The sequence below is a fragment of the Hypanus sabinus genome, chromosome 19, assembly GCF_030144855.1.
Source record: "Hypanus sabinus isolate sHypSab1 chromosome 19, sHypSab1.hap1, whole genome shotgun sequence".
NCBI lineage: Eukaryota > Metazoa > Chordata > Chondrichthyes > Myliobatiformes > Dasyatidae > Hypanus > Hypanus sabinus.
The window spans coordinates 61044929-61060551 of NC_082724.1; the positions used below are offsets into that span (position 1 = coordinate 61044929).

The 15623-nt window shown below is 41.4% G+C and overlaps 1 protein-coding gene across 2 annotated transcripts in view; it reads left to right on the forward strand.

The window, feature by feature from the left end:
* ip6k1 (inositol hexakisphosphate kinase 1) overlaps positions 1-15069 on the forward strand; it is a 117054-nt gene extending 101985 nt beyond the window's left edge. Inside the window, exons 1-3 of one of the 2 annotated variants that reach the window (XR_009506857.1) lie at positions 4095-12072; positions 12923-13143; positions 13467-13603. Coding sequence is in view for 1 of the 2 variants with exons in the window: in XM_059944527.1 (XP_059800510.1) it covers positions 13467-13973 (507 nt within the window). In the remaining variant the exon portion in view is untranslated. Of the gene's footprint in view, positions 1-4094; positions 12073-12922; positions 13144-13466 lie in introns of those variants that run through there. The other variant, XM_059944527.1, reaches the window with a different exon arrangement.
* The last annotated feature ends 554 nt before the right edge of the window (positions 15070-15623 follow it).

Here is a 15623-nt window from a genome sequence, read left to right on the forward strand (position 1 = left end):
CCATTCAAATTTGATGTAGAATCCTGCTATTGAATTGATTTCATTATTCACAAAATGGACACATTTTGCGCATTTTGCTTCAGTTCAAAACCTGAGGGTCGGACACCTGGCCTAAGAATGAGAAGAGCCAATTACTTAAGGAAGTTGCAATAGATTTGATTGGGGTGGAGGCTGCTGGGAAGAGGATATGCCAAATGAGGTACTGCAGAGTTTTGCTCTTCAGACCTCTGCCACCTTTCTGTACTTCTGGGCAAATTAAGATGGTTAATAATGCAAACTTGTCAAATCTGCAGCCTCTACTAAAAAAGTGAACTTTAATTTTCAGCTCAGTCATGACTTGACTTCAGCATCAATTTCCTGCTCTTTACTAATGTTCTTGTGATTCCTCTAATATCTAGAAGCATATTCTGTATTTTGACTACAGTAATTGATAACTTTAGCCCTTTGTGTAGAGAATTACAAAAACTCTCTCCTAATCTCATATTTAAATTGCCAGTTTTGGAATTGTGACCTCTGGTACCTGTGTTTGCTATATAAGCCCTTCATTACAACCCTGGAAGCAATCTGGTGAACCTTGGCTGCACTTCTAGAAACATAGAAAACCTACAGGACAATACAGGCCCTTCAGCTGACAAAGTTGTGCCAAGCATGTCCTTTCCTTTAGAAATTACCTAGGGTTACCCAGAGCCCTCTATTTTTTTGTGCTCCATGTACCTGTCCAGGAGTCTCTTAAAAGACTCTATCGTATCCACCTCCACGACAGTCACCGGCAGCCTAGTCCATACACTCACCAATCTCTGCGTTTTTTTTATAAAAACAACTTACCCCTGACATCTCTGTACCTACTTCCAAGCACCTTAAAACTGTGTCTTCTTGTGCTAGTCATTTCCGCCCTGGGAAAAAGCCTCTGACTATCTGCATGATGAATGCCTCTCATCATCTTGTACACCTCTATCAGGTCACCGCTCATCCTCTGTCACTCCAAGGAAAAAAGGCCGAGTTCACTCAACCTATTCTCATAAGGCATGCTCCCCAATCCAGGTAACATCTTGTAAATCTCCTCTGAACCCTTTCTATGGTTTTCACATCCTTCCTGAAGTGAGCACAGTACTCCCAAGTGAGGTCTGACCACGGCCCTATATAGCTGCAACATTACCTCTCGGCTCCTAAACTCAATCCCACGATGGATGAAGGCTAATGCACCATATGCTGCCTTAACCACAAGAGTCAACCTGCATAGCAGCTTTGAGTGTCCTATGGACTAGGACCCCAAGATCCCTCTTATCCTTCAAACTGCCAAGAGACTTACCATTAATATTATATTCTGCCATCATATTTGACCTACCAAAATGAACCACCTCACTCTTATCTGGTTTGAACTCCATCTGCTACTTCTCAAACCAGTTTTACATCCTAGTAAAATCTCACTGTAACCTCAGACAGCCCTCCACAATATCCACAACACCTCCAACCTTTGTGTCATCAGCAAATTTACTAACCCATCTCTCCATTTCCTTATCTGGTCATTTATAAAAATCATGAAGAGTATGGGTCCCAGAACAGATCTGAGGCTCACCACTGGTCATTGACCGCCATGCAGAATATGACCTGTCTGCAGCTACTCTTTGCCTTCTGTGGGCAAGCCAGTTCTGGATCCACAAAGCAATGTCCCCTTAGATCCTATGCCTTCTTACTTTCTCAATAAGCATTGCATGGAGTACCTTGTCAAATGCCTCACTGAAATCCATATACACTACATCTACTGCTCTACCTTCATCAATGTGTTTAGTCACATTCTCAAAAAATTCAGTCAAGCTTGTCAGGCATTACCTGCCTTTGACAAAGCCATGCTGACTATTCCTAATCATATTATGCCTCTCCAAATGTTCATAAATTCTGCCTCTCAGGATCTTCTCCAACAACTTAGCAACCACTTGAAGTAAGACTCACTGGTCTATAATTTCCTGGGCTATCTCTACTCCCTTTCTTGAATATTGGAAAAACATCCGCAACCCTCCAATCCTCTGGAACCTCTCCAGTCCCCATTGATGCAGCAAAGATCATTGCCAGAGGCTTAGCAATCACCTCTCTTGCCTCCCACAGTAGCCTGGGGTACATCTTGACCAGTCCCAGTGACTTATCCAGCTTGATGCTTTCCAAAAGCTCCAGCACATCCTCTTTCTTAATATTTTAATACATGCTCAAGCTTTTCACTCCACTGTAAGTCATCTCTACAATTGCCAAGATATTTTTCTGTAGTGAATACTGAAGCAAAGTATTCGTTAAGTACCTCTGCTATCTCCTCCGGTTCCATACACACTTTTCCACTGTCACACTTGATTGGTCCTCTTCTCTCACATCTTATTCTCTTGCTCTTCACATACTTGTAAAATATCTTGGTTTTCTTTAATCCTACTTGCCAAGGTACCCTTCCTGGTAGCCTTGTCTTCTAGCTCTCTATTGTTACCTAGCTTTTTGAACCATTCGTAAGCTCTTTTCTTCTTGACTAGATTTACAACAGTCTTTGTACACCATGTTTTTGTACACCATGGGTACCCTCCCATCCTTACCCTGTCTCATTGGAACTATGCTGAACTCCACACAAATATCCCCTGAACATTTGCCACATTTCTTCCGTACATTTCCCAGAGAGCGTTTGTTCCCAGTTTATCCTTCCAAGTTCCTCCCTGATAGCCTCATATTTCCCCTTACTCCAATTAAATGCTTTAAAAACTTTTCTGTTCCTATCCCTCTCCAATGCTATGGTAAAGGAGATAGGAAGTTATTCTCGACACTGAACAATAACAGGTGTGGTCTCACCAAGGCATTGTGTAATTGTTGGAAGGTATTTTTACCGTCATCCTCAAATCCTTTTGCAATAAAGGCCAGTATATAATTTGTCTTCTGTAGTACTTGATGTAACTTAGATTTCAGTAATTCACGTACAAGTGCATCCACTGTGTCCCTGAATGTCAACTCTTAGACATGTAAATATGACTCAGTACATCTGTATTTTTCTGCCAGTGATGACTGCACTTTTCCACATTGTTCTCATTTGTTATATCATTGCCAAGGATTCAACCCATCTGCTCCTCTCAAAGCCTCTTTGTATCTTTATCACTCTGACCCCATTTAGTTTTGTGCCATCAGTAACCCTGGGAATGTTTTATTTGTTACCCTCTGCCAAGTTATTGATATCAGTGGTTGGGGCCCAAGCACCAATCCCTATTCAAAGCTGTACTATCCTGGCAAGTTCTTGTTTGTTTCTCTTTTCTTTCTGTTAATAAATTTCAATCTACTAAAATAATTGCCCTCAATTCCATATGCTCTAATGTCATTTGCCAAGCTAGAAAGGATCTTAGAGAAATTTTGTGACGGTCCAAAGCCACATCAGGTGATTTCCATTAAGAATATAGAAAAGTACAACACAGAAACAGGCCATTTAGCCCATGATGTATGGTGACCATGGTGCCAAATTAAATTAATTGCATATTAAATTAATTTAATATCCCTCTATCCGTATGCCTGTTCATGTGCCTCTTAAATGTCACTACTGTGAGTGTCCATCACCATCCTTAGCAGTGCATTTCAGGCATCTGCCATCTCAAAGTTGAAATAAAACTTGCCCCATACCTTACATTATTGAAACTTTTCCCTCTTTAAACTTGTGTCCTCTGGCATTTGACATTTCTGTCTACCTAGTGAGTGTGAATTTTATACTCGCACCCATCCAATGAAGGCGAGCCTCTCATTTTATAACCTCCAATCAGGAATCCCCTCAGACTCTGACATTCCGGAGAAAACTATCCAAGTTTGTCTAAACTCTTCTTAAGCTAGGCCACATCTTGATGAACCTGTTCTTTACCTTCTCCAAAGCCTGGATATCTTTTCTGTAATACGGCAACCAGAAAAATACACAATACTCGGAATATGGCTGAACCATATTTTTTTACAGTTCCAACATGACTTCCTGACCTTTATAACTCATACCCCATCCAGTGAAGGTAAGCATGCTGTATGCCTTTACCATCCTATCTACTGTTGCTACTTTAATGGAGCAGGAACTTGCACCCCAACTGTACACCCCACTCTGTACATCAATTCTCCTATTTACTGTATACAGGTAGTCCCCGAGTTACGAACGTCCGACTTACAGACAACTCGTACTTATGAACCAAAGAGGAGAATGTCCTCTTTTGGAAGAGGACAGCGAGGCTTTGAGAGGAAGTGCGGCGGCGGCCATTTTCAAATTGTCCAATTGCGTCTCAGATCGGAGTTCTGAGAGACGGGACTGCGCAGGCGCATGAAGGAGGCCTGGGAAGGAGGGAAGATATAAAAAGAACACAGCCTTAAGAAGCGGGCAGCTTCGTTTGCGGGCAGCGGAGTGCGCTGGGAGCAGAGTGTAGGGCTTGGGCTCGGGGCTTAGGCGGAAGAGGGCACAGTAGGCTTATCTTTTAGTTGTTATTTTCAGTTATTCGGGAAGTATGAGTGTGAGGGCAGGTTGCTGTTCTCGGTGTCGGATGTGGGAGGTCCTGGAGTCTCCGAGCTTCCCAGACGTTCACATCTGCACCAGGTGCACCGAACTGCAGCTCCTGACGGACCGAGTTAGGGAACTGGAGCTGCAGCTCGATGGCCTTCGCCTGGTCAGGGAGAGTGAGGAGGTGATAGCGGGGAGTTGCAGGCAGGTGGTCACTCCGGGGCCACGGGAGGCAGATAGGTGGGTCACGGTCAGGAAGGGGAAGAGGCAGGTACTAGAGAGTACCCCAGTGGCTGTACCCCTTGACAATTAGTACTCATGTTTGAGTACTGTTGGGTGGAACAGCCTACCTGGTGGAAGTGACAGTGGCCGGGCTTCTGGCACAGAGGACAACCCTGTAGCTCAGAAGGGTAGGGATAGAAAAAAGAGGATCATAGTAATAGGGGACTTGATAGTCAGGGGTTCAGACAGGCGGTTCTGTGGAGGTGATTGGGAGTGCCGGATGGTAATTTGCCTTCCTGGTGTCAGGGTTCGGGACGTTTCTGATCGCGTCCAAGATATCCTGAAGTGGGATGGTGAGGAGCCAGAGGTCGTGGTACATGTGGGTACCAATGACATAGGTAGTAAAGGGGAAGAGGTCCTGAAATGAGAGTACAGGGAGTTAGGAAGGCAGTTAAGAAGAAGGACTGCAAAGGTAGTAATCTCGGGATTACTGCCTGTGCCACGCGACAATGAGAGTAGGAATGGAATTAGGTGGAGGATGAATGCGTGGCTGTGGGATTGGAGCAGGGGGCAGGGATTCAAGTTTCTGGATCATTGGGACCTATTCTGGGGCAGGCGTGACCTGTTCAAGAAGGACAGGTTACACTTGAATCCTGGGGGGACCAATATCCTAGCGGGGAGGTTTGCTAGGGCTACAGGGCAGACTTTAAACTAGTAAGATGGGGGGGGAATCAATTTGAGGAAACTATGGGAGAGGAAGTTAGTTCACCAGTAGAGCAAGTAAATAGACAGTGTGTGAGGGAGGAAAGGCAGGTGATGGAGAAGGGATGCGCTCAGCCTGAAGATGTAGGGGAGAAGAAAGAAAAGGATAATAAATTTGAATGCATTGTTAAGGATGAAAAGAGAGGAGGAGGTGGAGAGTATCTTAAATGTATCTATTTTAATGCTAGGAGCATTGTAAGAAAGGTGGATGAGCTTAAAGCGTGGATTGATACCTGGTATTATGATGTTGTAGCTATTAGTGAAACATGGTTGCAGGAAGGGTGTGATTGGCAAGTAAATATTCCTGGATTTAGTTGCTTCAGGTGTGATAGAGTAGGAGGGGCCAGAGGAGGAGGTGTTGCATTGCTTGTCCGAGAAAATCTTATGGCAGTGCTTTGGAAGGATAGATTAGAGAGCTCCTCTAGGGAGACTATTTGGGTGGAATTGAGGAATGGGAAAGGTGTAGTAACACTGATAGGAGTGTATTATAGGCCACATAATGGGGAGCGTGAGTTGGAAGAGCAAATGTGTAAGGAGATAGCAGATATTTGTAGTAAAAACAAGGTGGTGATTGTGGGAGATTTTAATTTTCCACACGTAGATTGGGAAGCTCATTCTGTAAAAGGGCTGGATGGTTTAGAGTTTGTGAAATGTGTGCAGGATAGTTTTTTGCAACAATACATAGAAGTACCGATAAGAGATGGGGCAGTGTTGGATCTCCTGTTAGGGAATGCGATAGGTCAGCTGACAGATGTATGTGTTGGGGAGCACTTTGGGTCCAGTGATCACAATAGCATTAGCTTCAATATAATTATGGAGAAGGACAGGACTGGACCTGGAGTTGAGATTTTTGATTGGAGAAAGGCAAACTTTGAGGAGATGCGAAGGGATTTAGAGAGAGTGGATTGGGTCAAGTTGTTTTATGGGAAGGATGTAATAGAGAAATGGAGGTCATTTAAGGGTGAAATTATGAGGGTACAGAATCTTTATGTTGCTGTTAGGTTGAAAGGAAAGGTTAAAGGTTTAAAAGCACCATGGTTTTCAAGGGATATTAGAAACTTGGTTCGGAAAAAGAGGGATGTCTACAATAGATATAGGCAGCATGGAGTAAAGGAATTGCTCGAAGAATATAAAGAATGTAAAAGGAATCTTAAGAAAGAGATTAGAAAAGCTAAGAGAAGATACGAGGTTGGTTTGGCAAATAAGGTGAAAGTAAATCCGAAAGGTTTCTACAGTTATATTAAAAGCAAGAGGATAGTGAGGGATAAAATTGGCCCCTTAGAGAATCAGTGGTCAGCTATGTGTGGAGCCGAGGGAGATGGGAGAGATTTTGAATGATTTCTTCTCTTCAGTATTCACTAAGGAGAAGGATATTGAATTGTGTAAGGTGTGGGAAACAAGTAAGGAAGTTATGGAATCTATGACAATTAAAGAGGTGGAAGTACTGGCGCTTTTAAGAAATTTAAAAATGGATAAATCTCTGGGTCCTGACAGGATATTTCCCAGGACCTTGAGGGAAGTTTGTGTAGAAATAGCAGGAGCTCTGATGGAGATCTTTAAGATGTCATTAGAAACGGGGATTGTGCCGGAGGATTGGCGTATTGCTCATGTGGTTCCATTGTTTAAAAAGGGTTCTAGAAGTAAGCCTAGCAATTATAGACCTGTCAGTTTGACATCAGTGGTGGGTAAATTAATGGAAAGTATTCTTAGAGATAGTATTAATAATTATCTGGATAGACAGGAACTGATTAGGAGTAGCCAGCATGGATTTGTGCGTGGAAGGTCATGTTTGACAAACCTTATTGAATTTTTTGAAGAAGTTACGAGGAATGTTGACGAGGGTAAGGCAGTGGATGTAGTCTATAAAGACTTCAAGCAAAGCCTTTGACAAAGTTCCACATGGAAGGTTAGTTAAGAAACTTCAGTCGTTAGGTATTAATGCTGGAGTAATAAAATAGATTCAACAGTGGCTAGATGGGAGATGCCAGAGAGTAGTGGTGGATAATTGTTTATCAGGATGGAGGCCGGTGACTAGCGGGGTGCCTCAGGGATCTGTTTTGGGCCCAATGTTGTTTGTAATATACATAAATGATCTGGATGATGGGGTGGTAAATTGGATTAGTAAGTATGCCGATGATACTAAGGTAGGAGGTGTTGTGGATAATGAGATGGGTTTTCAAAGCTTGCAGGGAGATTTATGCCGGTTAGAAGAATGGGCTGAACGTTGGCAGATGGAGTTTAATGCTGAGAAGCGTGAGGTTCTACATTTTGGCAGGAATAATCCAAATAGAACATACAGGGTAAATGGTAGGGAATTGAGGAATGCAGAGGAACAGAGAGATCTAGGAATAACAGTGCATAGTTCCCTGAAGGTGAAGTCTCATGTAGATAGGGTGGTGAAGAAGGCTTTTAGAACACTGGCCTTTATAAATCAAAGTATTGAATACAGAAGTTGGGATGTAATGTTAAAATTGTACAAGGCATTGGTAAGGCCAAATTTGGAATATTGTGTACAGTTCTGGTCACCGAATTATAGGAAAGATATCAATAAATTAGAGTGCAGAGACGATTTACTAGGATGTTACCTGGGTTTCAGCACTAAGTTACAGAGAAAGGTTGAACAAGTTATGTCTCTATTCATTGGAGCGTAGAAGGTTGAGGGGGGATTTGATCGAGATATTTAAAATTTTGAGAGGGATAGATAGAGTTGATGTGAATAGGCTGTGTCCATTGAGAGTAGGGGAGATTCAAACGAGAGGACATGATTTGAGAGTTAGGGGGCAGAAGTTTAAGGGAAATACGAGGGGGTATTTCTTTACTCAGAGAGTGATAGCTGTGTGGAATGAGCTTCCTGTAGAAGTAGTAGGGGCCAGTTCAGTTGTGTCATTTAAGGTAAAATTGGATAGGTATATGGACAGGAAAGGAGTGGAGGGTTATGGGCTGAGTGCGGGTAGGTGGGACTAGGTGAGATTAAGAGTTCGGCACGGACTAGGAGGGCCGAGATGGCCTGTTTCCGTGCTGTGATTGTTAAATGGTTATATGGTTATAATGCCATCCGCCATTTTAAGTTGTTGCCGTTGACACTGTGTTGAGTGTTTAACTTTGTATTTGGCTTAAATTTTTCTTAGTAAAATTTACCCTACCCCCCCACCCCAGTCTGGTCGGCTGATAGTGCAGTCAGATCAGCACCGGGCTAGAGAACGGAGGTTCCCGAGTTCAATTTAGTGACAGATCGCTCCCGTGCCGGGTTGATGTCAATCCAGTGACTCCCGTACCATCCGTACCGGGTTGATGTTGACCTCACAATTCAACCTCGTTTAAAAAAAAACATTGCTACCTCCAGTTTAAATTCCCACGTGGAATATTGTGGAGGATCAAATACCCAAACCCAGCACAACCCCGACTTGTCCCATTTAACCTGTCTCAGTGTGGCACAGTTCAGGACCTGGGGAATTCAGTGTTGTGGTCCTTGGGACCCAGCGGACCTCAGGAGGTGGCGCAGGTAAGGACCTGCTGCCCGCAGTGTTTCTGTTCCATTGGTGTGAAGCGATCGCGATTGAAAATAAAATGGAAATAATAAAGCGTTTGGAAAGAGGTGAAATGCCATTGGTCATTGGAAAGGCATTAGGCTACAGTCGGTCAACAATCGGAACAATTTTAAAGGATAACGGGTAAAGTGAGAATAATGGAGCATGTGAAAGTTCCTGCCCCGATGAAAGCTACAATTATTACTAAGCAATGTAATGGTTTAATTATTGGAATACATGTTTCTTAAGTGTTTTATATGCATAGAAAGGTAAAATATATACTATATACTAAGACAAACATTTGACTAACTGATGCTAAATAATACCGGATGTACTTGTTCCGACTTAAAGACGACTCCGGAACGGAACTCGTACATAACCCGGGGACTGCCTGAACTTCCCCTTGACGTTTGACCTCCCACAGTTCATTCTCTTACATTTGTCTGGTTTAAACTCTTGTCATTTCTCCACCTACAAATCTGTTACATTCTTTGACAACCTTTATAGTCAACAACTCCTCCAATTTTCCTTCATTTAATCTGCTAATTACGTCCCTGAAGAACTCAATAGATTGTCCAAAGCTGATTTCCTTAAGTCAGTGTTGACTCTGAGTCATTTCTACCTTTTCTAGTTAACTTTAATCTATTCTTTAACATCAATTACAGCATTTTCTCAGCTACCAGTATCTGGTGAACGTGTGGTAGTTCTCCATTATCTCTGCCCTTTTGCTGTCCTCCAATCTGCCAGTAAAACCATATTGTTATTTAAATGGTAAAAATTGCAGCATGCTGCTGTGCAGAGGGACTTTGGAGTGCTTGTGCATGAATCACAAAAGTTTGGTTTGCAGGTGCAGCATGCTATCAAGAAAGCAAATGGATAGTTGGCCTTCATTGCTAAAGGGATTGAATTTAAGAGCAGGGAAGTTATGCTGCAACTGTACAGGGTACTGGTGAGGCCACACCTGGAGAACTGCTTGCAATTCTGATCTCCTTACTTGAGGAGGTTCAGTAAATATATTTAAGACAAGGTTAGATAGATTTTTGCATTGTAGGGGAATTAAGGGCTATGGGGAAAAGGAAGGTAGGTGGAGATGAGTCCTTGGCCAGATAATGGTGGAACAGGCTCGATGGACCAGATGGCCTACTCCTACTCTATTTCTTATGTTCTTATAAGAACCATTCTAGAATAGGTGTTGTATGAGGGTCTGGGAGGCTGTCATAGTTTGGAATGCTATGTTCAAAAACTGAGATTTAGGCCCGATTTGTAACAAATATACATTGCTTTTAAGGCTTAAAGACCAAACAGGAAAAAAATTTCAACCATGATTTAGAGTATTAAATCTCAAGGAAAAAGCTTATAAAATGATTGGAAGTCTCAGAATTGGATAACAGATGATCAATAATTTGATAAAGGAAAAGGATATGGGAATAAACTAGCAACAAACCAAAAACAGACTAAAAGTTCTGATAGGGATGTATAAAGGAAAAGATCATCAAGGTGAAATGTAGGTTCCTTATGCAAATGGAAAATTTTTTAGCAGGGATGTGTAAATGGCAGAGGAATTAAATACATTGTCTTCAGGTAAGACATGAAAGTCCTGCCAGAACCGGGGTCCTGGAGAGCTGATAGTGTAGTACAAATGTGCAAGTGGTGCAGAAATCTAACATAAAAACAGAAAATACTGAAACATTCAGCAAGATGAGGTAGCATCTGCAGAGAGAGATATAGTTAATGTTTCCAGTGTGACCATTCTCATGAGTCTCAGGCCTGGAGCATCAACTATATTTCTCATACGGATAAGAATGTCTGCAATTGACAATATAATTAAACACCACTTATCCTATTCATTCCATCTAGAGTTTGTGGAAATGTGTATCTGCACAGCTGGTTTGACAAGCATATTTGTTCTGTACCTAACCAGCCAGATTGTAGTTTGCATCCAATTTGGTAATTAATGCAGTAATGACACAGCTAGGAAAAAGTGTGTACTGACTTTTAAGTGATATCTACCTTCCACACTCTGTGTCACTCACTAACATCTCTATGTTACTGCCTCTGCCTTCACTGATATTCCAGTTACCTTACATTGTCCGCCCTAAATTATACAGAATGATATTGCATAGGAAACCATGTTTGAAAAGTGGATCAGAATCAGATTTATTATCACCTGCATGCGACATGAAATTTTTTAACAGTAGCAGCAGTTAAATGCAATACATAATATAGAAGAAAAAAATAAATCAGTATACATTACGCAGCATATATATATTGAATAGATTAAAAATCGTGCAAAAAAACAGAAATACTGTATATTTTTTAAAAAGTGAGGTAGTATCCAAAGCTTCAATGTCCACTTAGGAATCGGGTGGCAGGGGGAAAGAAGCTGTTCCTGAATCACTGAGTGTGTGCTTTCGGGCTTCTGTACCTCCTACCTCATAGTAACAGTGAGAAAAGGGCATGCCCTGGGTGCTGGAGGTCCTTAATCATGGACACTGCCTTTCTGAGACACCGCTCCCTGAAGATGTCCTTTGTAGGTTTTTGTAGGTTTTTTTTTGTAGGTTTTTGTAAGTTATTGCCCAAGATGGAGCCGACTAAATTTACAACCCTCTGCAGCTTTTGGTCCTGTGCAGTAGCGCCCCTCCCCTCACCCCCATACCAGACAGTGATACAGTCTGCTCCACGTTGTTCCATCATCCTCTGCCCATTGCATGCAAATACTTCCCTGAAATGTTCCCATTTGCAGCAAACCATTAAATTTGCTTAAACACATTTTTAAGGCACATGTTCCAGGTAATTCTAAGTGCACTTAAAAATATTATCCCCTCATGACAGTAGTGAATCTTCTGATAATTCAGCACCTGTCAAGGCTCTTAGTAAACACCCTGTTACTGCCTGTGTCTCTACCAAATCTTAACCTTTGAATTTACAGCAGTGGAGACCATTCAGCCCATTGTACTTTTGCATTCAAAAATGGAGCAATTCCCATTATTTATACATTCACTGTATAACTTTTTCAGTTCTTCATCTCATCCAGGTACCTTTTAGAGTGACTCAGGACTTCTGCTTCCATCATATTTTCAAATGGTTAGTCTCAGATCCGTTCTTTGATTAAAATATTTCCTCAACTTCCTTTTAATCAATCCACCAATTAATGTCCCCTAATGGACACCCACTTTGCCAAAGTAAATATGTCTTTTCTGTTTCTCACTCTCACATTTGTATATTTTTGTCCACCTCAATAAATTGCCTTTCCTCGAAACAGCCCTGATGTAGTTTGACTTTTCTTAATAACTCAACGTCTTAATTTTCTTATTTTCTCAACGTCCTTGGAAATCTCCCCTGCGGCTACTTTAATGTTGTAACATCCTTTCTATAGTGCATCACCCTAAGCTGCTGAGAGCTCCATCTGTGATTTAATTGATTATTCTTACCTTTCTGTTGGATGTTCTTCCAAATGCTCCCTTAACCATGTCATTTATTTATCCCACTACCTTAAGTGACCTATGAGTTTCTTTCTTTGCACTGGATGGTATTCTTCTATTTATTGTTTATTCCTTTGTCTTGTTTGTCCTCTTCAATTGATAATTTCATGGTTCTCTAGTTAGAACTCCTTTTGATACTTCCATGCCCACCTAACCAGTCTGTTACTTCCTGCTGCCAAGAATTTGCTTCACTTTTAGCTACGTTCCCTATCTTGGTATTATCAGCAAATATTCAAATTAGTTATAAATACTAAAACCAATAAATACTCTAACTTTTGTTTTCTTGTACTGAACCAATTTTTTTTCCTTTTACTTGCAATTTTTCCTTGGATCCCATTCCTGATTAATCTAGTTTACAGATTTCATCAAGTGCCTTGCTAAAGTCTTTTTGTAAGTTGCAGGTCTTTGTTGATGGACTCCTTTCTCATACCATTTGTGGAATTGCTCATTAGCTCCAACTTGCCTGATGCCAAGGAGAACTGGAAAATGATAGGAGTTCGTCTCCTCCTTTGCACTGTCATTCCAAAGAGGATTTGGATTACATCTGCTACTTGTGCAGTTACTGCCCTGAACATTTCTTTATATGAAGTGCTTGCTTCCTCACTCAGAAACTACTTCCTAACAATATCACTTAACCTTGTAAGAACAGAAGGAACTGGAATTATTTCAGTAGGTCAGGTCAAAACTCATTCATTGTTATGCCTCTGAAATTATCCAAACTAATTGTAATCATCAGAACTAACATTCTTCCCCACTCTTCTCCTTAAATCAGCAGAACTCCTAAAAATCATTGGAGTAAATTGTAATTCTTTGCAGCTAATTTATTTTTAATGTTGTGAAATTTATAGCTATGTATAATTCACTGTGGTGGGAATTTGCTCATCCTGAATGCAAATGTTAAAATCAAATATAGAGTATTTAAAGTTGCCATTTGTTTGTGTTAATAATTGGTCATCTCAAATGCCAAACTGAGCAGTATTTTTTGTTTTTTTTCAGGTATATCAGTTAGACTCAGGGCATTATGTGTGTAGGAACAAGTACTATGGTCGTAGCCTTTCTATTGAAGGGTTTGGGAATGCTCTGTACGAGTTCCTGCACAATGGCAGGTACCTGCGAAAAGACTTGTTTGATCCAATTCTGCAGAAACTTCGAAGTCTGAAAGAGGTTCTAGAGAAGCAGGCTTCTTATCGCTTCTACTCCAGCTCCTTACTGATCATCTACGATGGAAAGGAAGAGAATCTGGAAATGCAGCAGAACTCTGCAGAGGTACTGAGCCAGGGCAACATCCAGGAAGACAGCAGCTCCTTGCCATCTTCATCTTTCTCCTCGCCAAATACTGGGAGCCTGCCCAAAGTCGATGTGAGGATGATAGACTTTGCCCACAGTACATACAAGGGGTTCCGGGACGACCAAACTGTGCATGACGGCCCAGACCGAGGCTACATCTTTGGACTAGAGAATCTCATTAATATCCTAGAAAATATTCAACTTCAGAATCAGTAGCATATTCGATATCTTTCCTATTTCTTTATCTTTTACTCTGGGGAGGGGTGTGACCTTGCCTCTTAAGCACACTTTGCTCATCGTAGCGATGAGATAACATCACAGAAAAAAAAACAACTCCTGTCGATTTCTGGCAGGTTATTAGACAAAAAATGGAGTTTGTTGTTTGAGCTGTTTGTTATACCCCAGTGTATAAATAAAATTGTTATATAGTCGTGTGAAGCAGCACTGCCTGTATTGACACTAGTGCAAGGGAGCAATGCCATCGCCGAGTCTTGCAGTAGAGTTGCCTGTGTGAGGGTAGCCACTCAGTACCAAAGTAGCAAGCAGGCCAGGTAATTCCTGTATGGTTCCCAAAGACTGAGGCTGCATGAATAGCTGTATATTTGTAAATGCTGGGACAAACTTCCTCATTTACGACCACCTGAATGTGAGAAAAGAACTCCATAATCTAGCACTCAGGTTCTTTAGCTGACAGGTGTGTGGGTTTGTTTCGTCTTTTACTTTTCCCTTGAATATATTATTCCCTTCAGTACTTTGCCAGGGGTTAATGTTTAATTTGCCTGTAATTTAATGCATAGAGCCTGTGGCTCACCTGCTTTTTCAAAGACGTTGCATGTTCTTCAGAAGACAGATCAGAGTATCGTTCCAAGAGTTGGATCATGGACCAACATCATTTTACTGCAAAGGACTGTTTGTGTCACAATGTCAGAGCTTTACAGTGGTTATATAAATGTTCCAATGCAAGAGATTTTTGCTGATTAGCACAAACTTGTCAATACTGGCTATGTAAACAGACAAAAATAAACTCAATTCTGTTGCAGGTTTCCTGTGAATCTTACTGGGTGTGGTATAAATGTAGATATACTTCCCATTGTTCATTACATGGAATTAACTTTCACCTGTTATTTGTGTTACTGTATTTATACATCTCGATGTTATAGAGGAAACATCTAGTCATTTGACAGAAAGCACATTGCCCTGTACCTTAATATAAAGCACTTGTCATCCTCTTGTTTAGAGTATGTTTATTTTATACATCTTTGTGTACAAATATTTCCAATATTTAATGAATTTTGCTGTGTAATTTTTAAAATGCTGTTATTGCTATATTATCCTAGATCTTTATTTTTGTCTTTGTGCATGTTTCAGAGTTTAGATCATGGTGTACTGAAGAGCCCTGCCTTGCAGAATGCTGTCCATCCCCTTGCTGTGGTGTGTATAAGAACGGTTGAGGGTGGGAGAGTGGCAGTGGCTTGTTCCAGAATGAGGCATGGATTGGCTCAGCTCAGTTTGCTCCAGTATTAAAGTCCTGATGCCTGACAGCTAAGAACACTGCCCAAGTAGCTGAGGTGGGAGAGCATACTGTGAAACAAGTCTGATGAAGATGGATAACTGCCTGCTTAAATTCTAGGCCCATGAGTGTTTTGCCCTAAGTCCAGGGCAGGTTCAGACCTGTTTAAATGTCTATTGTACTCAAGAATGTCATTACTTTTTGGATCTGCCTGTTTAGCTCTTTCCCATCATTGGGCTACTTCATGTCACCAAAGGGAAAGCTGTGTTAACTTCACAATCCTATTTCTTGGGTTGCTTGTGACCAATGTTTTACTGCAAACTTATGAGACTTTTCTAGCTCTGCCATTTGCTCAG